Below are 25,181 nucleotides of genomic sequence, written 5' to 3' on the forward strand. Positions count from 1 at the left end.
CACTCTCTCTCTCTCTCTCTCTCTCTCTCTCTCTCTCTCTCTCTTTCTATCTCTCCTCTCTCTGTCTCTCTCTCTCTAGTTCTCTGACTGAACATCCCCATCGACGTGACGCGCACCAATGGCGAATATCCACGGCCGATTGGAGAACACTTTGCCCATTAACCGACATATGACCTGGCGCCCCCTTCTGCCTCCCACGTAATTCCTTCAGCAAGGACGCCCACATTTGGTGCCCACTTCACTCCCCTAATTCCAAGGGAAAGGGAAAAAATAGTGTTATCAGCTGTTCCTCTTTCAAGAAAATTATTTAAAGTCGGTATTACGCAGGTTTCTATCAGAGCCGGAACTGGAATTTCCTTATTGCTACTTACAAATCGCCAGTCGTCTTCCAAAATATTAAAAGTACTCCATGCCTCCAGATCTAGCGTCTCCTCCATTTTCCCTCGGACCTTATTTGGTTTATTTTGGGCTCTTGGTGAGACCTTTAAAAGTAAACATAAATACATTTCTCTGTAACGGAAATAAATTTATGAAATTTATTCCAGTGCTAAAAATGAAAAGAAAAAACATTCAATGATTAAATTTTCTCCGGTGATCAGCCGAGCGGTGTCGTTGTCTTTTCGCGACGTTACGATGTTTAGAACCCATCATTTTTAAGCGAAGATGGGTACGAAACTCATCGAAATGTTGTGACAAGACAACGCCACCACTCAGCTGATCACTGGAGAAGATTTCATCATCGGAATATCTCGAGGAAGGCTGCAATAAAAAACAGTTCATTTGCATTTAAGTCAATTTCTGAGATGCTTAAAAGCTTTTACACAAAGAGGAGAGAACTATACCTGTAGTGTTGTTCTAGATTCAATTACATTGTGCTCTCTATTAACTAGATGCAAAGAATGAAGATGTACAATCTTTATTACATTTGTCTAATAATGAAACTTTTTAATTCTATAAATTGCAAGTATTTCACATTCTCTTGGAAAAAGTGAGACAAAAATACAAAAATATCATTTAATTTTATACTGACAAATTAAATATAGGACAATGTTTAACTGCGAAATTTGTGAGCTACACGTGAAGAAAATTCACCAATAAGTAGTCACATTTTTGCATATTTTCAGTAAAAATGGTCGAAAACTGAAAATTTTTATGTATGCAACTGGTAAGTGTAACACAGCTTTGTGTGTGATACGAAAGAGAAATCACGTGGTGGACATGGTTTCGGCTAGTGGTGGCAGCGCTAATAGTTCAAACTGCCACTATTGTCACTGAAATGGCGTCAGATGAAAATATCTGCACCAAACTCTGAGCTGCACGAGATTTATTATTTACTAGCGAACCCCGCAACGCTTCGCAGTTGCTAAAGTTGGATAGAAGTAACCTACTCCCCCCCCCCCCCCCCTCGTGTCTCTACCCCTTTCCTCCTCGCCCTCCGTCCTATTTCTTCCCCCACTCCCTGTACGTCTCTCATCCAACAAATGGTTCAAATGGCTCTGGGCACTATGGGACTTAACATCTGTGGTCATCAGTCCCCTAGAACTTAGAACTACTTAAACCTAACTAACCTAAGGACATCACACACATCCATGCCCAAGGCAGGATTCGAACCTGCGACCGTAGCAGTCGCGCGGTTCCGGACTGAGCGCCTTAACCGCGAGACCACCGCGGCCGGCTCTCATCCAACAATTTCTCTATCCATCTCCTACGCCTCCCTCTCTCTGACCTTATTTATTGTTGTAGCAAGTGGATATTGATTGCGAACAGAATTCAAAATGAATGGGTAAATCGTCTGGAATCATTAGTACACGGGGTATGAGAGACAACTTTCCACCTACTGGATCTCTGAGGATAGTAGCTTTAATGACGGCCCCCATTGTCCCGGAATCATAATGGATCGCGCTTGAAAAATCCTTATTCGAGTTGCCTCCAAACGCTGTCTACACTCTTCGTCAATCTCATTGACTCGACGATCATGTAGTTGGCTTGCGTTGGGTGTACACCAACCGATATTTCGCCGCCTCAGTTTGCAGCACACCAAATTACCATGAACTAACGTCAACTCACTGTTTGCAACATGCCAATAACCACAGTAACAAACTGAAACATCGTTTTCAATTGTGCTGTTTTTCGCAAAATATCATTACTCTGTGTGGAATTTGTTGTTGTTACCACGAAAATATGCGACAGTAGAACTCTCAGACCGACCGTCACATTTCTCTCAATGAGATTTTCATACAAAAATACGATCAAAACTTTCGACTTTTCTGGTGGATTTCCCACAAGTTTTCTTTCATACAGATTTTGTCCTGGCAATTACGAACACAAAAAAGGCCTGCCCTATCGGACGATCTGTTCTCAAGTGACGATCTTTCATACATGCAGCAATTGATTTTTATTTCTGTAGAAAACCTTCCAGTTAGCATGGGTCCGCAAAACAGCTGTTTGCGACATACTTACGAATATATGGTTACATCATGCCGCTGACTGCAGAGTGAAATGTTGTCTTAGTACAAATGTGTTTGATATTTTAACTACTATTTTAAGTCTCCATCTAAATTAGGTCAAATGCCAACTTGGACAATATTTACAACTAAAGTCAGTGCCCTCTCATAATAGCACATTCACAACGATCTCGCAAATTGCTCATTTGCGGACCCATGTATACTGGAAGGTCTTCGCTTCTATTATCAATTAATTTCTCTCGTGTCAGTATTGACTGCTAATTATGATACATCCCTCATGCAAATTTTCCTCTTGAGCGCCTCTTTCGCTCCTCTCTGCTTGACGCCCCAAGTATCGGTTGTGCCTCAAACTGGGCCTGCGAACGTCACCGTCGGTGACGAGGACCGTATAACTGCGTAGGCTTCCGCGGCCAGTCAGTTGACATAAAAGTTTTTTCTGATTATGGTATACTGGAGAGGCGAACGTTTCGGCGACGGTTGTAATGGCATTCTTTTGGCTCTACTGAGTCAGCGGACACAGAAGACGGCGTCTGTTGAATGTGTTTATCATGTTAGAGTTCGAACATAACAGCTAAATATTTTTTATACACTACTGGCCATTGAAATTGCTACACCACGAAGGTGACGTGCTACAGACGCGAAATTTAACCGACAGGAAGAAGATGCTGTGATATGCAAATGATTAGCTTTTCAGAGCATTCACACAAGGTTGGCGCTGGTGGCGACACCTAAAACGTGCTGACATGAGGAAAGTTTCCAACCGATTTCTCATACACAAACAGCAGTTGACCGGCGTTGCCTGGTGAAACGTTGTTGTGATGCCTCGCTTAAGGAGGAGAAATGCGTACCATCACGTTTACGACTTTGATAAAGGTCGGATTGTAGCTTACTGCGATTGCGGTTTATCGTATCGCGACATTGCTGCTCGCGTTGGTCGAGATCCAATGACTGCTAGCAGAATATGGAATCGGTGGGTACAGGAGGGTAATACAGAACGCCGTGCTGGATCCCAACGGCCTCGTATCACTAGCAGTCGAGATGACAGGCATCTTATTAGCATGGCTGTAACGGATCGTGCAGCCACGTCTCGATCCCTGAGTCGGGGGATGGGGACGTTTGCAAGACAACAACCATCTGCACGAACAGTTCGACGACTTTTGCGGCAGCATGGACTATCAGCTCGGAGACCATGGTTGCGGTTACCCTTGACGCTGCATCGCAGACAGGAGCGCCTGCGATGGTGTACTCAACGACGAACCTTCGTGCATGAATGGCAAAACGTCATTTTTTAGGATGAATCCAGGTTCTGTTTACAGCATCATGATGGTCGCATCCGTGTTTGGCGACATCGCGGTGAACGCACATTGAAAGCGTGTGTTCGTCATCGTCATACTAGCGTATCACCCGGCGTGATGGTATGGGGTGCCAATGGTTACCCGTCTCGGTCACCTCTCGTTCGCATTGACTGCACTTTGAACAGTGGACGTTACATTTCAGATGTGTTACGACCCGTGCCTCTACCCTTCATTCGATCCCTGCGTAACCCTACATTTCAGCGGGATAATGCAAGACCGCATGCTGCAGCTCCTGTACGGGCCTTTCTGGATACAGAAAACGTTCGAGTGCTGCCCTGGCCAGCACATTCTCCAGATCTCTCACCAATTGAAAACGTCTGGTCAATGGTGGCCGAGCAACTGGCTCGTCACAATACGCCAGTCACTACTCTTGGTGAACTGTGGTATCGTGTTGAAGCTGCATGGGCATCTGTACCTGTACACGCCATCCAAGCTGTGTTTGACTCAATGCCCAGGCGTATCCAGGCCGTTATTACGGCCAGAGGTGGTTGTTCTGGGTATTGATTTCTCAGGATCTATGCACCCAAATTGCGTGAAAATGTAATCACGTGTCAGTTCTAGTATAATATATTTGTCCAATTAATACCCTTTATTATCTGCATTTCTTCTTGGTGTAGTAATTTTAATGGGCAGTAGTATATTTATATGTAAAGTCGTTTCACGCAGATAAATATGGACAAATTATAAAGTGCACTGTGCTGGGACTAGTTTACGGTACAAGGTAATATCGTATGAGACAGAGCTGCAGCAGCCTTCGTGGTGTCTGTTGCAGCGTACATCTTCGTCAGTAACTTCACTGCCGTGGTCGTGCTGTCGGCGCTGCTGGGGTTCTGCAAGTGCTTCATGCTGGCAGTCAGTCCGCTGGTCATCGCAGACGCCTGCGCTCCAGAGAGGTTCCCTGCCGCCTTTGGACTTCAGACTGTCTTGGGCGGCGTCTTGAACATGGCGTTCGGACCTGCTATTGGTTAGTTTATACTACTCTCTACTTCTTTATTTCAAAACGTTTTCTTGTTGTTTCCTCTCTTACTGCTTCCGAACATCTCCATTGTACATACGCTTGCCGAAACAGTACTGGATGAGTGAAGATAACCTGGCACGTCATTGAGAGTATATTATGTCCTGGATGGCTTGAAATAAAATATTCAATATTAATGGAGAAAAGCTTCCAAATTAGTAGTTTTATTGCCCAGATGGCAGTTAATACGTATCCTGATAACTAGTTTCAGCGAAGTTATATTGCCATCTTCATATTATCGGATGTGTGAATTATAAAGCCCCTACGTGTGGCTTATTGCCATAGGGTCACTGGAAACATGAGGAAAACTCACAGAAAAGACACTCCCATCTAACACTAAGTACACAAAAATAAAAGCCATAACTGTATCAGCAAAGCACAGAGCTGCTAGATACACCAGTTAGAACACATCCACTGCTGTCAGATGTGCGTTAAATGTCTCCGAACAGTAATCAGTATATATATATCAATTGCTATCTGGGCAATAAGACTTCTATTTTGGGAGTTTTTTACGCTAATATAGAGATGCTCTTCTTCTGATAATGTCAGGTAATTAATTATATTCAATACTAGTTCAACAAGAGGACATAACTCCAGTGCACTCTTATATATACTATTAGAGCGGGAATTGGCCATAAGGAATCGATTTGGTGAAGATATTGTGCAAGTGAAATTTTCCTGCATACGGGAGACGTTCTCGTCCATTAGTTATCTTGGTAGTGGCCGAGCTTACAAGGAACAGGGTAACTCTTCCCTACATCTGTTATGTGATGCAATAAGGAGATAAAATGTATTATTGAAAAACATGTACCACAAGTCTGATACGGAATTGAGCCAACGGTACATCTTTGGACCATCAAAACAACATTCGATATTTTCAAGTCAGTATTCAATATTTTCACGTGGGTTGTAGGGTACGTAATGCTGTGAGTTGGTCAGTCGGCGGTGCTGAGTTACGTACAACGAAAGCAATTTTCTTGATAAAAACACGTGGTATTGCATGCCGATACAATCCAATAATCGCTAGTGGAAATACTTAGTAGCGCCGAGCTAACGGTTGTCTCCCGCCCAGTTGCGTGACGCGTCGGGGGCAGTCGACAAATTTAGCCCACTGAACAAGATTTATTTTGACTGTGATTCTCATCTTAGTATCTGAGGTCTGCGACTATGTGTCTTTCAAAGACATCTACCTTGCTGGAGGATATTTCTATGTAATATACAATGTGATTCAGCTTTCCCTACCGCTGTCGTTTTGTACCACCCACATTCTTACAGCTGGACCTCATAAACCATGCGCGAGATTTTCATATTCTTTCGCTCACTATGCACAAACTGTTATCTCCACAGAAAAATACAGGGCTATTACAAATGATTGAAGCGATTTCATAAATTCACTGTAGCTCCATTCATTGACATATGGTCACGACACACTAAAGATACGTAGAAAAACTCATAAAGTTTTGTTCGGCTGAAGCCGCACTTCAGGTTTCTGCCGCCAGAGCGCTCGAGAGCGCTAGAGGTGGGCCAAACGGTTATTCTGGAGTAACCGTTATCACAGTTCCAGTTATTCTTTGATAACCGTTATCGTTAACGGTTATTAATAACTGCCAAGTTATTTTTCGCTAGCGAATACCGATAACTCCGACAGTTAAATAACGACATAGTTGGAATCCATCAGTTTAGTTATCAGCATAACTGCGAGTAGTGCGAAATAGCAGGAATGTCGTATGAATCGTGTCATAACCTCAGCTTATTAACTCCGGGTACATTTTAGTTGATGTTAGAACGATTATTAGTGTTTCAGATTATATGTTTATAGGTTATAGGTCGCTATTAGAAATATTATCTTCGCAGCTGCGACAGAAAGTACGCGGAACTTCGCCAAAGCACTGTTTAAGTAAAATGTTAACAACGTGCGTTTTTAAGTATGAAGTAATATGTAAACTGAGTACTGTAGGTTAAATTCGAAGCTTAATTTCTTGTGCTGCTCACATAATAGAATAAAGTGTACAGCCTTGTAATACAACAAAAAATATACGTAATGTGACAGATTCGTTTACTCCTGTGCTGTAAAAGCTAGTCCTATTGGGGAAAGTGTGAGTACGCTAATCCAAGTTTTATGTCAGATTTGCAAACTGCTCGATTTCTCCAGCGACAGCATGTTTATAACATATGAAGACATGCAGATCGAAAAGGTTGACAGTGTTACATTTCTGGGACTACAACTCGATAATAAATTCAGTTGGGAAGGGCATACCACATTTTTTCATTCTATTATTTCATAAGGGAACATATTCTGTGGTAACTCATCAAACGTAGCAAAAGTTTTTCGCATGTAAAAGCGTGTAATAAAAATCGTTTGTGGTATCAATTCAAGAACATCATGTAGGAACCTGTTCAAGGAACTTTGTATTCTAACCACTGCTTCCTAGTATATTTATTCCTTAATGAAATTTGTTACAAGTATTTCCAACCAATAGCTTAATACATAATATCAGTACTAGAAATGGGAACAGCAATCTACATAAAGACCTAAAATTACTTACCTTGGTCCAAAAGGGGTCCAATATTCAGGAACATGCATTTTCAATAAGCTGCCAGCAACCATTAAAAACTTGGTTTCAGATAAGGCACGGTTTACAGTGTGTTTGAATGACTATTTGATACATAAGTGTCTGATTCCACCCATCATCAATATGCCGGAAATGTCTATTTTAAGTGTGTCTATGACGTCACTACATACACATGGCAACAAACACGAAGATACATATAAATAATACAATAACATTTCCCACCAAAAATACAATCAAACCAATGGGACAACTGCGGGAAGTTGGGGGTTTTAGGGTGAGGACAAGCTAGTAAAAAAAACACACCACGATCCCAAAACACAAAATGAAGAACAAAAAGAAAAAAAATACAGCATTCTGCTACACCAACAAAATTCTGCAGGAATCGGACACTTCCCTTGAACAATATAGGTCAACTATAGGTGACCATACCAAAACACCAATACCCACAACTAAAAGTACGCAAATTGGAATCAGACATTTCCCTTGACCTACATAGGTCAACCTCAGATGACGATACTAAAACATCAACACACACAATTATGAAAATGGGAATCGGTCATTATCCGGTGATCTATATAGGTCCACCACAGCTACTGATGCCAAAAAACCAACACCTACAACTGCGAAAAATAAAACCACAATCCCAAAAGTCCACAAATCAATCATCCCTACATAAATTAAATCACATTCAATACTTCATAAATACACAAAACATCACAGCTAGAAAAAAAAAAAAATTAATTACCACCAGCAAATTCCGGCACTGCAACCTAGATCGACAGCCCCCCCCCCCCCTCACACACACACACACACACACACACACACACACACACACACACACACACACACACACACACATACACAAACCAACTCATAAACACCGTGCCGTAATGACATTCACACACCACAACACCTTTACGTCGAAGCAGACGGGTGGAATCAGACGCTTCCAGTGACCCCTCCTTCTACTCTGTAGATGAATATCGTAACAGAGACTGATAGACCAGCTTAGGTAAAAATTCTGCTATATTTCAGTTTTGGCAGCACTTGGTTGCAACAGTCAAGATCGGGTATTCTGTGTACGATAAATTTATTAAAAGTACGTAACTGTGTTTTATTCTGTCAGTGTACCAATTCTGTAAATATTAGCAGTTACTGTGATATATTCACATATTTTGACAATCTCCTGACAAATGATGAGGATAATAATTATTATATTCCACTGTATTATGTTATACTTTCTGACATGTTATTTGTCATTCGTGATGGCCAGCGGCTATTTCCGTAGCAGTACGAAAATATTTGTTCGCTCCAGTTACTATCCTCTCTGGAAATATCACCTGGAACTATGACCTTTAACTGGAGTCACCGAGTCAGGAACGTCTAGACACACAGTTATTCCGTTACCAGCTTCCAGGTTATCTGTGGTGGTACCCCGATAACTACCAGAGAACTAGAACTACGAGCCAATAACGATAACTGCCAGAGGAGAATACCGGCTCTGACAGTTATTTCCATAGTCGCTCGAACTCCTTAGTAACTTTCCTTGTACTACCCGTCCAAGCTAAATTAACACGTAAGGCGGTGGCTTAAGGGAACGACCGTACTTGTTAATGCCTGTACTGCAGCTCCTATCAGCCACGGCTCGGACATTAACTTTATTTAATTGTTTATGCTAAAAGTAACGAAGGCCCACGAAATAGTACACAGTTCTTATCAACAGATGGCGCGCAGTCTCACAGTTATTCCCATGGTCTATAGAACGCCTCCAAATGCGCAGTACGATCTTCGGTCAACAGATGGCGCGAGGCACTGTTGACACTAAACAGTTATTGAAATAACTGCCAGAATCAGAGGAACGGTTATCGCAGTAACCGTTACTTCTCAGTAACCGGTTATTTCTATCAGTTACGTTATTTTTTGCCACCTCTAGAGAGCGCAGTGAGACAAAATGGCGACAGGAGCCGAGAAAGCGAATGTCGTGCTTGAAATGCACTCACATCTGTCAGTCATAACAGTGCAACGACACTTCAGGACGAAGTTCAACAAAGATCCACCAACTCCTAACTCCATTCGGCGATGGTATGCGCAGTTTAAAGCTTCTAGATGCCTCTGTAAGGGGAAATCAACGGGTCGGCCTGCAGTGAGCGAAGAAACGGTTGAACGCGTGCGGGCAAGTTTCACGCGTAGCCCGCGGAAGTCGACGAATAAAGCAAGCAGGGAGCTAAACGTACCACAGCCGACGGTTTGGAAAATCTTACGGAAAAGGCTAAAGCAGAAGCCTTACCGTTTACAATTGCTACAAGCCCTGAAACCCGATGACAAAGTCAAACGCTTTGAATTTTCGGCGCGGTTGCAACTGCTCATGGAAGAGAGTGCGTTCAGTGCGAAACTTGTTTTCAGTGATGAAGCAACATTTTTTTCTTAATGATGCAGTGAACAGACACAATGTGCGAATCTGGGCGGTAGAGAATCCTCACGCAGTCGTGCAGCAAATTCGCAATTCACCATAAGTTAACGTGTTTTGTGCAATCTCACGGTTTAAAGTTTACGGCCCCTTTTTCTTCTGCGAAAAAAACGTTACAGGACACGTGTATCTGGACATGCTGGAAAATTGGCTCATGCCACAACTGGAAACCGACAGCGCCGACTTCATCTTTCAACAGGATGGTGCTCCACCGCACTTCCATCATGATGTTCGGCATTTCTTAAACAGGAGATTGGAAAACCGATGGATCGGTCGTGGTGGAGATCATGATCAGCAATTCATGTCATGGCCTCCACGCTCTCCCGACTTAACCCCATGCGATTTCTTTCTGTGGGATTATGTGAAAGATTCAGTGTTTAAACCTCCTCTACCAAGAAACGTGCCAGAACTGCGAGCTCACATCAACGATGCTTTCGAACTCATTGATGGGGACATGCTGCGCCGAGTGTGGGAGGAACTTGATTATCGGCTTGATGTCTGCCGAATCACTAAAGGGGCACATATCGAACATTTGTGAATGCCTAAAAAAACCTTTTGAGTTTTTGTATGTGTGTGCAAAGCATTGTGAAAATATCTCAAATAATAACGTTATTGTAGAGCTGTGAAATCGCTTCAATTATTTGTAATAACCCTGTATGAACAAGACCATTTTGTAGGAAATTTAACGTAGTTACATTTTTTACTGGGCGAGTTTTCCGCTAGAGGCCGTGGTTTTTGGATTATTCAAGAAAAACGTACAGATATGACATTTAAATGCACCCCCATTCCCACACTCAGCCTCTACCGGTCAGAATTACGGGTGTAGCATAGCACTCCCTCCACCCACAGTACAAATATTTGTGACAGCACGACTTATTTCCCACATTCGACCAGTTTTAGTCTTCACTGACTGGCCGCATTACGCCACTGGTTTAGTCGAGCATTTACAAATTTCAAAAATAAACATTTGTGAAAATTTTACATAATTATTTCGTCAGTATTAAGAGCATAAAATAATACTTACATCCTTGTATTAGTAAGGCCTTCTGACTACGAACCTATTGTGTGCTTGTAAGTCTGGATCGAACAGTCAACGTAATTTGTTTTAGAGTACAAACAAAGAAAGACCTTCCGAACAGGCCTTAAAGGCTCAACGGTACCGATCAGCTGTCGTGTCATACTTAGCCCTTAGGCGTCACCGGATGCAGATACGGAGGGGCATATAATGACAGCCGGCCTCAAGCATGTGCAAACGGTGCAACCGCACAGGGCCCCGCGCTTGTAGGGGCCCCGCACAAAATATTAGAAAGTAGTTTGAAAACTGTACCCCGTAATTTTGTTATTACAGATAAATTGAAAAAATAAATTACAATGTTTCTGAAATTGCTTTTAATGTAATGTAATTCAATTACATACCCATTGTGACACGACTATAGCCACCGGAGAACCTCTCAGGAAATTGTGCCTCGGAGTCGAGGGAAACAGGAGCTACGATACTGATGCACTGTAGTAATATCTATGGCCAACACAAATTAAGAGGCACGCGATTCTTTGTTTCTCAACGCCTCTCCGCCACCTTCCTACTTGTTGTTGTGGCTAACAATCATGCATTACATTCTTCCGCTATCAGGTATTTCCTACAGAATAATTTGTTCATTGTCGTCAGTTTAAATGTACGGTACTTTTTCAGTTCACGCCGTTTCACGTGTTGTTTGTGCACTCTGTGTTGTTCCTGTGAAGTTCAAAGTGACGACAGTGAAGTGTCTCGTGAAAGGCATGGATTTTGAAAATACGATTCAAGTGCTCAAAAGATGAAGAAAAAACTACAACCTCAACAGTTTTTGAATTAACAAAAAGGCCCTTTCGAAAGTTTCTTCGACCACCAACCTCAGACAGTGAGACTAAAGTGTGCTTAAAGGACGATTCCATTAACAGTAGCCTCTCATCATGTGGTGGTTCAGATACAAACGAACATGAAGCATTGGAAAGCGGACCTGCTGATATCCCATATTTAGTGAGGCCTACTGGTAGCAACTGGAAGGTAATCACTAATTCGGGCCCAGGCACTTGGCCTAATACGTTAACATTCTCCATCATAAACGAAATTGTACAGAAAGGCCCAACTAAAATTATAAATTTTCAGTATCCCTTAAATGGGAACAGAAGAAAGTTTGCAACTCGTTTTTGTGTAAGAATTTTACCAAATTGAGAAAAAAGGGATCGTAATTGGCTTGTGTGTTCGAAATCTGCCGACAAAGCTCTTTGTTTTTGTTGTAAACTTTTGTATCTCCTTCAAACAAACTGCCAAGTGATGGACTCTGTGATTGGGTTCATTTAGAAAATCGGCTTCAAAAACGTGAACAATCATTTAACCGCATAAACTGTACAAAAAATGGATAGAACGTGAAGTAAATTTTAAACAAAAAAGTGATATTAATAAAACTGACCTTTAACCACTGGAAAAAAAGAAGAGGCATTGGCGTCAGCTTATAAAAAGAATTACACTCACCATCAGCTACCTAGCTCAACGTAATATGGCTTTTAGGGGAACCACCGACAATCTCTATCAAGAAAATAATGGCAATTTTCTTGATACCGATCGAAATTATAGTAGAATTTGACCTTGTTTTGCAGGTACACTTAAGATGGGTAAAATCTCAAGTGATTCATGACTATTATCTTAGAAAAACTTTCAAAATAATGAACTCATAAATTTTCTTGCAAGCAAAGTGAAAAACAGCGTTGTTAATTTTGTAAAAGTAAGTAAATATTTTTCTGTCGTACTTGATTGTATTCCCGATGCAACTCACACTGAACAAATGACATTGATTGTTAGGTTCGTACATTTATCAGAAATCGCAGTTACTGTAGAAGAATACTTCCGCGGCTCTCTGAACGTCCTTCAGCAACAGGAGAAGGTTTGACCGGATCCCTTTTGTCGAAACTTGATTAACTATGACTCGACGTTCATGATTAGAGAGGCTAAAGTTACAGTAATGGCGCGAATATGAAAGGTTATCGAAGGGGTGTTCAAGCCAGAATCCCAAAGTGCAATCCAAAAGCATTTTATATGCCATGTGGCAGCCATAGTCTTAATCTTGTGTTATCAGATGCGGCAAATTCTATATCAAAAGCACTCACATTTTTTGGAGGAATCTGAAGAATAAACATTGTTGTCAGTGCATCCACTCAGAGATGGGAAATCTTATTGAACAGGGTACCAGCTTTAACAGTGAAAAAGTTTTCAGATGCTCGATGGGAAAGTAGGGTGGCGAGTGTCAAAGCTATAAAGTACCAGACAAGAGAAGTCAGAGATGACCTTCTTGAGGTGAGCAACAGCACTGTTGAATCGAAAACAAAGAGCGAAGGACCCTCGCGTGCTGTGAACGAATTACAGAGCGAGTTTATTGTAGGCGTTGTCATGTGATCTCTCTACCATTAACGCAGCAAGCAAGGCACTTCAAGCAGAAAATATGAAAGTTAAAGTAGCAACTAAATCCCTCGAAATTCGAATGAAGTTTATTGAGAATTTCCGTGAAGAAGGTTTTGTTAATGAGCAGATAACAGCGAAAGAGATAGCTGAAAGGTTAAAGATTGAACCAAAATTTGGAGATACGAAAAATGGAAAGAAGGCTAAGCAATTTGATTACGAATGTGACGAAATGGTTTACAGAGCTCAACCCTCAGAGGAGAAATACAAAATCGTTTTTTTCCTACCCTGTTGTTGATAAATTTGAAAGAAAGGTTTGGCCAACTGGCTAAGCATTCCGAAATATTCGGCTTTTTGTTTTCTCCATTAAGTTTAAAATACATACAGGACGAAGAACTGGAAATGTTATGTAAAACCCTTGAGAAAGAGTTATGTGTAAACATAAATGGTGAATGTTCGAAAGGCATAGATCTTTTGAGAGAAATTAGTGTTCAGAGAAATGGTGCCTGATGATGCGAAAACGACTATGTTAATATTGCAATACTTGAATGACACCGGAAACCCATTTCTCAACATTTATTTTGCCCTATAGAATTTTGCTAACCGTGACAGTGACTGTTACCTCCGCTCAAAGGAGCTTTTCACGTTTAAAGCTCATCAAGAATTATTTCAGAAGCAGCACTTCGTAAGAACGACTGTCTTCTCTTTCCATGCTGTCAGTGGAACACGACGTGGTTTCAGAATAGACTTTGGATGATATTGTTGATGAATTTGCTCGTCAAAAAGTAAGAAAAAGATGTTTTGTGTAAAGTGTGTAAAACAGAAAACCATTAGTGTTTATAACGTACAGCTCATTTAATTTCTTGTAAATATGGAGCGCAGTCAAGTGATGGAAACATGTAACTGTATATCCTGAACAATACTTGTGAACGTTATTTGATTTTGAATTTCGTTAAATTCGAAGGATGCCCATAGATGAGTTAGTGTCTATTATTAACAATTTAGTAATTACCATATCTCTTAACATTCCCTATTAATTATTTTGCTATCATAATAGCAGAAACCAGATGCTGCATCAAAACAGAAACAAGATGGCAGTTATAAGAGTCAGGGGTATGAAAGGGAAGCAGTGGTTGGGAAGGGAGTGAGACAAGGTTGAAGCCTATCCCCGATGTTATTCAATCTGTATATTGAGCAAGCATTAAAGGAAACAAAAGAAAAATTCGGAATAGGAATTAAAATCCATGGAGAAGAAATAAAAACTTTGAGATTCGCCGATGACATTGTAATTCTGTCAGAGACAGCAAAGGACCTGGAAGAGCAGTTGAATGGAATGGACAGTGTCTTGAAAGGAGGATATAAGATGAAAATCAACAAAATCGAAACGAGGATAATGGAATGTAGTCAAATTAAATCGGGTGATGCTGAGGGTGTTAGATTAGGAAATGAGACACTTAAAGTAGTAAAGGAGTTTTGCTATTTGGAGACCAAAATAACTGATGATGGTCAAAGTAGAGACGATATCAAATGTAGACTGGCAATGGCAAGGAAAGCGTTTCTGAAGAAGAGAAATTTGTTAACATTGAGTATAGCTTTAAGTGTCAGGAAGTCGTTTCTGAAAGTATTTGTATGGAGTTTAGCCATGTATGGAAGTGAAACGTGAACGATAAATAGTTTGGACAAGAAGAGAATAGAAGCTTTCGAAGTGTAGTGCTGCAGAAGAATGCTGAAGATTGAGCGGTTAGATCACATAACTAATGAGGAGGTATTGAACAGAATTGGGAAGAAGAGAAATTTGTGGTGCAACTTGACTAGAAGAAGGACATGTTCTGAGGCATCAAGGGATCACGAATTTAGTACTGGAGGGCTGCATGGAGGGTAAAAATCGTAGAGGGAGACCAAGAGATGAATACACTAAACAGATTCAGAAGGATGTAGGTTGCAGTAGGAACTGGGAGATGTAGAAGCTTGCGCAGGATAGAGTAGCATGGAGAACTGCACCAAACCACTCTCTGAACTGAAGACCACAGCCGGCCTGTGTGGCCGAGCGGTTCTAGGCGCTTCAGTCTGGAACAGCTCTACGCTATGGTCGTAGGTTCGAATCCTGCCTCGGGCGTGGATGTGTGTGACGTCTTTAGGTTAGTTAGGTTTAAGTAGTTCTAAGTTCTAGGGGACTGATTACCTCAGATGTTAAGTCCCTAGTGCTCAGAGCCATTTGAACCTTTTTTTTTTAAGACCACAACAACAACAACAGCAGGTCCGCTGTAGCCTGAGTCTGATGATATATTGGTGGTATGTCGATGACGAAACTTAGAATTCTTTTGATGGTGGCGAAAGTGTATAACGTGTGTTAGAGGAGTGGTGGGAAGGGGCGGGGGGGGGTTGCGGAAAAGCCCCGTGCACAAGTTTTGCACGTGCCACCGCGCCCTGATGTGGTCAGCACACCGCTCTCTCGGCGGTAGTTAGTTTTCGTGACCGGAGCCGTCGCTTCTCAATCAAACAGTTTTTCAATTGGCCCCACAAGTGCCGAGTGAATCCCGCTTGCCAACAGAACTCGGCAGACTCGAGTGATGACCCATCCGAGTGCTAGCCAAGCCCGACAGCACTTAACTTCGGTGATCTGACGGGAAGCGGTGTTGCCAGTGCGGCAGGGCCGTTGGCTTGTTTCAGCGTACGGTTTACAAAAATTATTCTTCGTTCATTACCCTCAAGGTCACGTTTAAATTAATAACGTTCACAAAGTTGCCGAATATGCTCTTAGTGTAAAAGTCCAGTCAATAGAGACCAAAACAGGTGGAATGTTGGGAATAGTTATTGTGATCGGAAATTTTTGTTCAGTGGTCGGAGGGTGTACCACGAATAGTATTAGAAATCCTGACAGCTGTGGGATGAGTGTGAGGTGGAGGTGTGTCTGTTTTCCTTGAATAACCTTAAAATCATGGCCACCTGCGAAAGCAGATCCCAGTACAAAATTTAACCGCATTATATTTCCTGCTACAAAAAGGTACTGCTCATTTTTTTTCTGTAGGACTAATAGTTTGCGAGTAGCGAGCGAGAGAATATGAAAATCTCGCGCGTGCTTTATGAGGACCAGTTGTGACACTGCGGGTGGCATCAAACGACAGCAGTAGGGACCACCATATACAGGGTGAAGCGAAATTCGCGCACTCGGGCTTTGCAACGCGACTCCTTACATGCCTGCGATAAAAAAAAAAAAATGTCTCTCACAAAATTTCGTCTGGCGAGTACATCCAGCAGAAGAAGGACATTAAAGAGTGGTAATCTGGCAACACTGTAACCACATGTATGGTAAGTACCACTGTCAGGGAATTGTGTCTTGGGTTATCATACAGGAGGTCAATGGTTCCATCCTGGTATGAGGCATAAGTTTTTCATTTGGTAAATGTAGTCCAGGCGGTAAAGTACCTGCCATCTTAATAATCAACAACGACTAAAGCGGGTCCTCTAGAAAACATTTGCACTTATATACTACAATCGTAGAAATGGAAGAAATGTTCAAAAGTGTGTGAAATCCTATGGGACTTAACTACTAAGGTCATCAGTCCCTAAGCTTACACACTACTTAGCCTAAATCATCCTAAGGACAAACACACACACCCATGCCCGAGCGAGGACTCGAACCTCCTCCGGGACCAGCCGCACACTCCAAGACTGCAGCGTCCAGACCGCTCGGCTAATCCCGCGCGGCCAGAAATGGAGGATTGGTCAGCTTTTAAAGCAGCCCTTTTGCACGTCGTCGGCGTGAATTTATTCTCACCACTTCATTTACTAGATGCGAAACCTGTTTTCTTTGTATCCTTCTCCAACGGTAGCATAAATTAGTACCAAGTATTATTCTTGCCTCGTTCAGGTCCTTTACATTTCGTTAGCGCCTTACGTTACCAGTAGGACTAACAACGTGCTTTGCGAATACTGCGAATGGTTCCAACAGGAACACGAAGCCAACGACGACTTCGTGAACACCGTAATATGACTGGATGAAGCAGCATCCACCCTTGAGGGCGTCTTCAATACTCACAATGCCTACCACTAGTGTGAGGTTAGCCTGTACGTCACCTGTGACCATGGATATCAAGTTCGCTTTGGTATCAATGTCTGGGCCGCAATATTGGGTGACAGGTGTTTGTGTCCTACATATTGCCTGACCAGTTGACTGCACGAAGGTATCATGCATTCCTCTTAAACTATCCGTCTGATGCGCTGGAAGATGTTCCACTACATGTTTGGCAGAGGATATGGTTCCAACATGATGGTACACCTCCACACTCTGGAATTAATGTGCGACAGTATTTGGACAGAACATTTCCAGGGAAATGGCTCGGTCGTGAAGGTCTAGTTGTAAAGCCACCGTGTTCACTTGATCTAAATCTCCTGACTTTCTTCCTGTGGGGACACCTGAAGGAGCACGTGCGCTCTACTCCGCCGACGAATATGGAAGAATTGGTAGTGCGTGTTCATGCTGCTCTTTTTACTGTGGAAGCAGATTTTCTGCGAAGGGTCCAGAGCTGTATAATCCGGCGGGTTGTGCAGCGGCTGGACGTACAGGGAGGTCGCTTTGAGCATCTGTTGTTCTGAGGACAAAGTATTCTGTTGTGAGGGTCATGGCGTCATTAATTTGGACATTATTACTGTAACTGGTTACTAATGTGCGACATCTGAGCGCTCATATTGCATGTAGTATAAACGACTAGTAGATGTTGTGTTATTGTACTGTGCTATCATCTTTAGCATCTCGAAACTGATATTGTATTTGTAGTTATTCTATCCTATTACAGGTCATTTGTTTCAACTGTCTATTTCTTATTTGTCTAACCACTTATTTCTTATGTTCAACGATACAAAATGCTGTAAATTTAGGATACATGTGACCTAAGAAACGGTGTATATTGTAGTATGAAATGTCAGAATGAAATTAGCAAATAAAAAAATGCGGCCCAACCCATGGTCGAACCCTCGACCTCCTGCATGCTAACCCAAAACTCCATCCACTGCACTGACTGTACTGCACAACTAATGCATACTGACAGACATAGTTAGCATACATCTGGTTACAGAGTTGCCAGATTGCCACTCTTCAACGTCAGTTTTCTGCTGGATGTACTCGTCGGACGAAATTTTGTTAGAGACATTTTTTTGTCGCTAGCATGTAAAGAGGCGCGCTGCGAAACCCGAGAGCGCGAATTTCGCTTCACCCTGTATAGCGCACGACATGCTACTGTTTGCCTTTGCTAATTGTTCCTAATCGTTGGATTATACCAAGGGGACCGGCACCTTGGCTGGCCTGTTCTCTATATTTGACATCCTTCGAGAATATTTCTGGTGATAGCTAAAAGTAACTGTTTACCAGGACGTCAGACTACACCAGATGATACAAAACGACCTATTACTGTTGCCTGTACTAAAATTTTTGGTATAATGATAGAACATGTGCCTCAGTCATGACATGGCGAACAGGAAGCCTGAACTGAAGCTATTGCTGGACATTTATAACATTATCTGTGAAGACAAATTCTCTTTCTTGTTCGTATTCCACAGCATTTGTTTATTCACTTGTTTTCCATAAGTTAGTGCAAACACAGGGAACAGATAATATCCGGTGTATCCAATTTTCTAACTGTGATTGCTCTTGTACTGCTCGTCTGCTTCTGCGACTAATTGTCTCTCACTGGTGTCTATCTTGTTGGAAACCACTGTAATATACACAGTGCATGACCTGCAACAGCTTTCCTTCACCGATTGTACGCCAGACCTATAAAAACACCAATTACAGTAAAATTGTACTAGTTTAATTTTGTTTACGTCGGTGGGCATCGTTTCATTTACGAAAATCTTACCTTCTAAATTAAATGAACATTCTAGTGCTTGTTAAGACATTTTTTTGTGCTGCAATTGTGGGACTTTGGTTACACTTCATTTCTGTGAAAGCAGCACATCAATGGCACTTTCCATTTCAGAAGTGTTTGGGGTGCAAGTTTTAGAATATTCACCCTGTACACTGAAGAGCCAAAAAAACTGGTACACCTGCCTAATACCGTGTAGGGCACTCGCGAGCAAGCAGAAGTGACGCAACAAGACCGGGCATGGACTCGACTAATGTCTGAAGTAGTGCTGGAGGTAACGGACACCGTGAATCCTATTGGGCTGTCCATAAATCCCAAAGAGTACGAGGGAGTGAAAATTTCTTCTGAACAGCACGTTGCAAGGCATCCCTGATATGCTCAATATGTTCATGTCTGGGGAGTTTGATGGCCAGCGGAACTGTTTAAACTCAGAAGAGTGTTCCTGGAGCCACTCTGTAGCAATTCTGGACGTGTGAGGTGTCGCATTGTCCTGCTGGAATTTCCCAAGTCCGTCGGAATGCACAATGGACATGAATGGATGCAGCTGATCAGATAGGATGCTTACGTATGTGTCATATTTCAGAGTCATATCTAGATGTGTCAAGGGTCTCATATAATTCCAACTGCACACGCCCCACACCATTACAGAGCCTCCACCAGCTTGAACAGCCCCCTGCTGACATGCAGGGTCCAAGGATTCAAGAGGCTGTCTCCATACCCGTACACGCTCATCCGCTCGATACAATTTGAAACGAGACCGTCCGACCAGCAACATGTTTCCAGTCATCAACAGTCCAATTTCGGCTGTTGACGAGCCAAGGCGAGGATTAAAGCTTCGTGTCGTGCAGCCATCAAGGGTAGACGAGTGGACCTTCGGCTCTGAAAGCCCATATCGTTGATGTTTCGTTCAATGCTTCGCACGCTGACACTTGATGATGCCACAGCATTGAAATCTGCGGAAATTTTTGGAAGGGTTGCACTTCTGTCACGTTGAACGATTCTCTGAAGTCGTCGTTTTCGCAGGATCTATTTCCGGTCGCAGCGATGTCGGAGATTTGATGTTTTACCGGATTCCTGATATTCACGGTACACCCATGAAATGGTCGGAGACGCTGTTTCCTATCGCTCATGGGCCGACTATAACACCACGTTCGGACTCACTTAACTCTTGATAGCCTGCCGTTGTAGCAGCGGTAGCCGATCTAACAACTGCGCGAGACACCTGTTGTCTTGTACAGGCGTTGCCGACTACAGCGCCATGTTCTGCCTGCTTACATATTTCTGTATTTGAATAAGCATGCGTATAACAGTTTCTTTGGCGCTTCAGTGTATATGAAATGTGATCAATATCAATGGCCCATATATGCTATCCATTCAAAAGTGTCCATACGCATATTACTGGACATTACTATAGAATTCGTCTGCCCGTCGCCCTTATGATGACTTGAACCTTGCTGGGGACGACTTCAGTTTGGTGTCTGAATGTCTGTGGAGGAAAGACAGCCCATTTTTCCTCAAGAGCCGCAACCAGAGAAGATAACTCCAACTGCACACTCTGGGGTTTGGAGGGAAGTCGTGAATCTAACTCATCCCAGACATAACCCTCGTCTCCGGACTATTGCTCTACGTTCATGTCCTTCGGCATTTAACGCTTTGTTAAGCGCAATTACGGAGACCACATCTCACCCACGGAAAACACCCCCATACCGTAACACCGCCTTCTCCGTACTTCACTGTTGGCGCTAAACATGACGGCAGGTAACGTTTTCCAGCCATTCGCTGTGTTTGTTCCTACGCGTTGCACCTCAGTGTCACATCACCAACAGTCACTTGGGCAGCTTTAGAAGGGTTTATATATTCCTAGTGGATTTGTTACTCAGGTGACAGCCAAAGAAGTCCACATTTGAGATCACTGAGCTCTCCTCACGTAGCCATTCCTATGTTACTGACAACACAATACTCCCCGCCTCCTTTTATACTGGCTGAAATTTGGAAATTAGTGGTAAGGTCTTACGGGACCAAACTGCTGAGGTCAACGGTCACTAAGCTTACACACTATTTAATCTAACTTAAACTAACTTACGCTGATATACTGTAAGTACCATTCGCGTATTCAAAAGATACTATTCGGCGCGGTGACTGAGCAACCGTAAGGGAGCTGGCCGTATACTAGCTCCCATCAGCCACCGCGAATGGGCAAATGGCACGTAGTGTTTTTTTATGTGGCTGTGCAGCATTATTATTTGATAGCAATTTGTCTGATTCCTTTTCTTAATAGGATTTCTCATTTCTTTTCTATTTTCCAGGAAAACTGAGAGATGTCACCGGCAGCTACGCCGCGTGTTTCCTCGCGCTCATGGTCCTCGGCCTGCTGTGTGTAGTGCCCTGGACGATAGAGATGGTGGTCACTGCACTTAGAAATCGAAAGAAGCCGCTCGCTTAACGCCACATTTATTGAAGCTTGTGAGCAGAACAACACAGAAAAGTGTGTCACGAAGCGGAGATCTTTCGATAGCGCTGGTGTAATGGTTTTATCCCTTATCCTCCAGCCTCAGCAGAATATGTACTGTGAATAAGCTTCCCTGGATGGTAACGCACTAGACAATTAAATCTTGAAAAAGCCTTGCAAGGGGCACATGACACTGCTCTTCGAAAGAAATTAAGAGATTAATTAACTGACAGTACATTACATTCTGCACTGTAAAAGGATAAAACCTGCTACAGATAGATCTTAATTTCGTATATGTAAAATAAACTCCTACCATTTTATTGGTATATTCTTATTTACTGTAATGTTTGTACATGACTTCGTCATCCATGCTGAAAAACAACAAATGTCATAAACACAAGGAGGTATTCTGGCTAACGAATACAACGCTTCGTAGCTTTGTTTTCACCCAGACTTGTCTGAGCACTTTTTGTGCTACGTTCAGTGGGTTTATTTGTTTATTTCCTTCTCACGTTAAGCTATTGGTTGTTTATGCTGGTAGCCTTAAATCTGCTACACAAGCAACAGTTTGTCATAGTATCTGATGTCATGGTGGTTTGTGTGTGTGTGTGTGTGTGTGTGTGTGTGTGTGTGTGTGTGTGTGTGTGTGTGTGTGTCAAGTTAACATGCTTGTTTCTTTTGCTGTTGTCGTTAATTGTGCGTTTCGTAAGATTTGTTCATCAAGCATAGAGTTTCTTTCGCCATCGCCAAATCTTACAAAATGCGTTTGTAACGACAACAGCAAAAGGAATGAGCATGTTGCCTCGACACAAACAAGGAGAAAACACCACAACATCAAAAACCATAAGTTGTAGATTGTGTAGTAGATCTAGAAATACCAGCGTTAACAACCAATAGCTTCACGCGAGAAAGAAAATAAGCAAATAAGCCCACTGACGATAGTATACAAAGTGCTCAAAAATGTTTGGGTGAGAACAAAACAACAAAACAGTGTCTTGCATAAGGTGGAACTCCTGTCCAGGTTTTCTTAGCAAGCACGGAAATAACAAGTGCAACATTCACAACATGATTATTAATAAATACGTACAACGTTGTAAATTAATCACAATGAGCCCTTTGTGAATTTACACAAATTTGTACATTTGCTACAGACAACGTCTGATATGTTTTTAAGTAATATTTTGTTGATATTGTGGTCTTCAGTCCGGAGACTGATCATCCTTTACATTGCAGCCTTTCCTGTGCAATCACTAAGATCACTTACGGTGTACATACCTGTGTAGCTGGACGTTGATACTACATCAGAATATTTCATGATCTGAAGATGGCAGTAGCCTAAACCGGTAATAGTGAAGTGTAAAAATTTGTGTGATCAAGACGGACCTGTAAAATAAAGTATCTTGTGCAAGCCTCTTTATCTATGCATAGCTATTCCAAGTTACGTACACTGGAATCTGCCTACTGTTGTGAAGTCTTGGTCTCACTCTACAATATTTACTTCCCTTCCCTCCCCGCTCCCCCCAGCATGACTATAGACATTACTTAATTGCCATCTTACTATTGCCGGCCGCGGTGGCCGTGCGGTTCTAGGCGCTGCAGTCCGGGACCGCGGGACTGCTACGGTCGCAGGTCCAAATCCTGCCTCTGGCATGGATGTGTGTGATGTCCTTAGACTAGTTAGGTTTAAGTAGTTCTAAGTTCTAAGGGACTCATGACAAAAGAAGTTAAGTCCCATAGTGCTCAGAGCCATTTGAATCATTTGAACTATCTTACTATTCCTTGCCACCTCAGAATGTGTCCTACCAATTTAAACTGCATAGAATCATCTTGCTCGGATTGGAAGCTCCTGTTGTTTTCTTCTTTTAAACTCCTCCTTATGCAAAACACAATTTATTCTTTTTTTAAACTCCACCTTATACAAAACACAATTCACCCACGCACACATATAAATCACATCTCATTAAATCACATAATTTTTCCCTCGGCAGACACACCACAATGATTCGCACCAAAACATTCCAAATTAGCGCCACACTGAACGAAAAAACACAGGAAATCACACAAACATCACATCACGTCACAACACGTAATTTCTTCCCCAGCAGACACACCAGAATAATTGTCACCAGAAAATTCAAAACTAGTGCCACACTGAACTGAAGGAAAACGATGAACAAGTCTGGCGACAGTAACTTAGCACTTCTATATGATACAGGGAAGCAAGCGTTTACTCAAATGTTGTTTAGCGAAAAATACCTGTGAAGGGAAAAAAGTTGAGAGTGAAACATTAGAAAAAGGGTGGAATACAGTGCACACAATAGAAATAGATAGAGAAATTCACCGGAGGTACACAACCGGACGGAAAATGTTAAGTAGAGCGCCCTACAGAACTACAAATCACAAAAAACACTTTCCAAAATAATCCAGTTTCTTTATGATTACTTTGCAGATGACATGCTGTCAAAGCGATTAAACGATGCAAAACAAGCCGACCAGCAAAAACTAATTTTCACAAGCCATGTAGGTCAAGCCGAGCTATCGAAACAAATTAAGCAAAACGCGTAAGTCAAAATAAGACTAAAATAGAGAAACTACTATAAGCTTTGCATGATATTTTACAGAGACGAATCGAGACCACAGAAGATGACACACAGGTGTCGAAATGTGTCTACGTAAATAAAAAGGGAATACATTGTGTTTTGCATATGGCGGAGTTTAAAATACTGGCTTGAGTTGTATACACTGCATAATTTTTAAAAGCGAAAGCTGGAATTGGTTTACAGCCCCTTTACCGCACAGTTCAGCATATATACTCAATTTGAAATAAATTGTTAACGTACACACCATAACATTTTCCATTCCAACGTATATTTACACTTCGAATGATAACAACGTCGTGGTCTACAGGTGGTGTTTTAGTAAGTTACATGCACTAATAATATCAGTGAGAGACTGCTAACCTGGAATCTCTTATACACGTCACGTCTCCTTCTAATCAAAGGACTGTGAATCCTTAAATTATAACGATGTTGTAAAATCCTAATCATGCCGCTGGGCACCACGAACTTTTACCGCAGTAATTCAGAAAAACCAGAAACATATGCAACAACTGTAAATGCTTCATTGTTTCCATGTACTACCCGACCACGCTATTATTGCACTCGGCCTCCCGTGGTCGTTATCGGAAGCACACAGTGGCGATACAGTAAAAAACCACAGTGGCGACTAAGGAAAACGCATCGTACTGTGAATGACTTCATGGTAGTTCCGCATATACTGTCACGTGTTTCAGCATGTCCTCGTCGAATATCACGATAAAAACTCCCTCTCAGGTACAATAACACTGTGGTCGACTAATACAGTGCTGTCCATCAAAATTGCAACACCATGAATACGTCAGGCAACAAATAGAATAATTCCATGAGGTGTACTACATGTTCGGATATGCTGATGATTAGTATTTCAGTACAACCACACAAACTACACTATCTAATTAAAAGTATTCGGACACCTGGCTGAAAACGACTTACATGTTCGTAGCGCCCTCCATCGGTAATGCCGGAATC

The 25,181-nt window shown here is 42.1% G+C and overlaps 1 protein-coding gene across 1 annotated transcript in view; it reads left to right on the forward strand.

The window, feature by feature from the left end:
* Positions 1-21,900, forward strand: part of LOC124607277 (monocarboxylate transporter 13-like) — a 97,152-nt gene extending 75,252 nt beyond the window's left edge. The window contains exons 8-9 of the mRNA XM_047139556.1: positions 4,593-4,784; positions 21,473-21,900. Coding sequence (XP_046995512.1) covers positions 4,593-4,784; positions 21,473-21,609 — 329 coding nt within the window. The 3' untranslated portion in view covers positions 21,610-21,900. The remainder of the gene's footprint in view (positions 1-4,592; positions 4,785-21,472) is intronic.
* Positions 21,901-25,181: the final 3,281 nt, after the last annotated feature.

The sequence above is a fragment of the Schistocerca americana genome, chromosome 3 (genome assembly GCF_021461395.2).
Source record: "Schistocerca americana isolate TAMUIC-IGC-003095 chromosome 3, iqSchAmer2.1, whole genome shotgun sequence".
Taxonomy (NCBI): domain Eukaryota; kingdom Metazoa; phylum Arthropoda; class Insecta; order Orthoptera; family Acrididae; genus Schistocerca; species Schistocerca americana.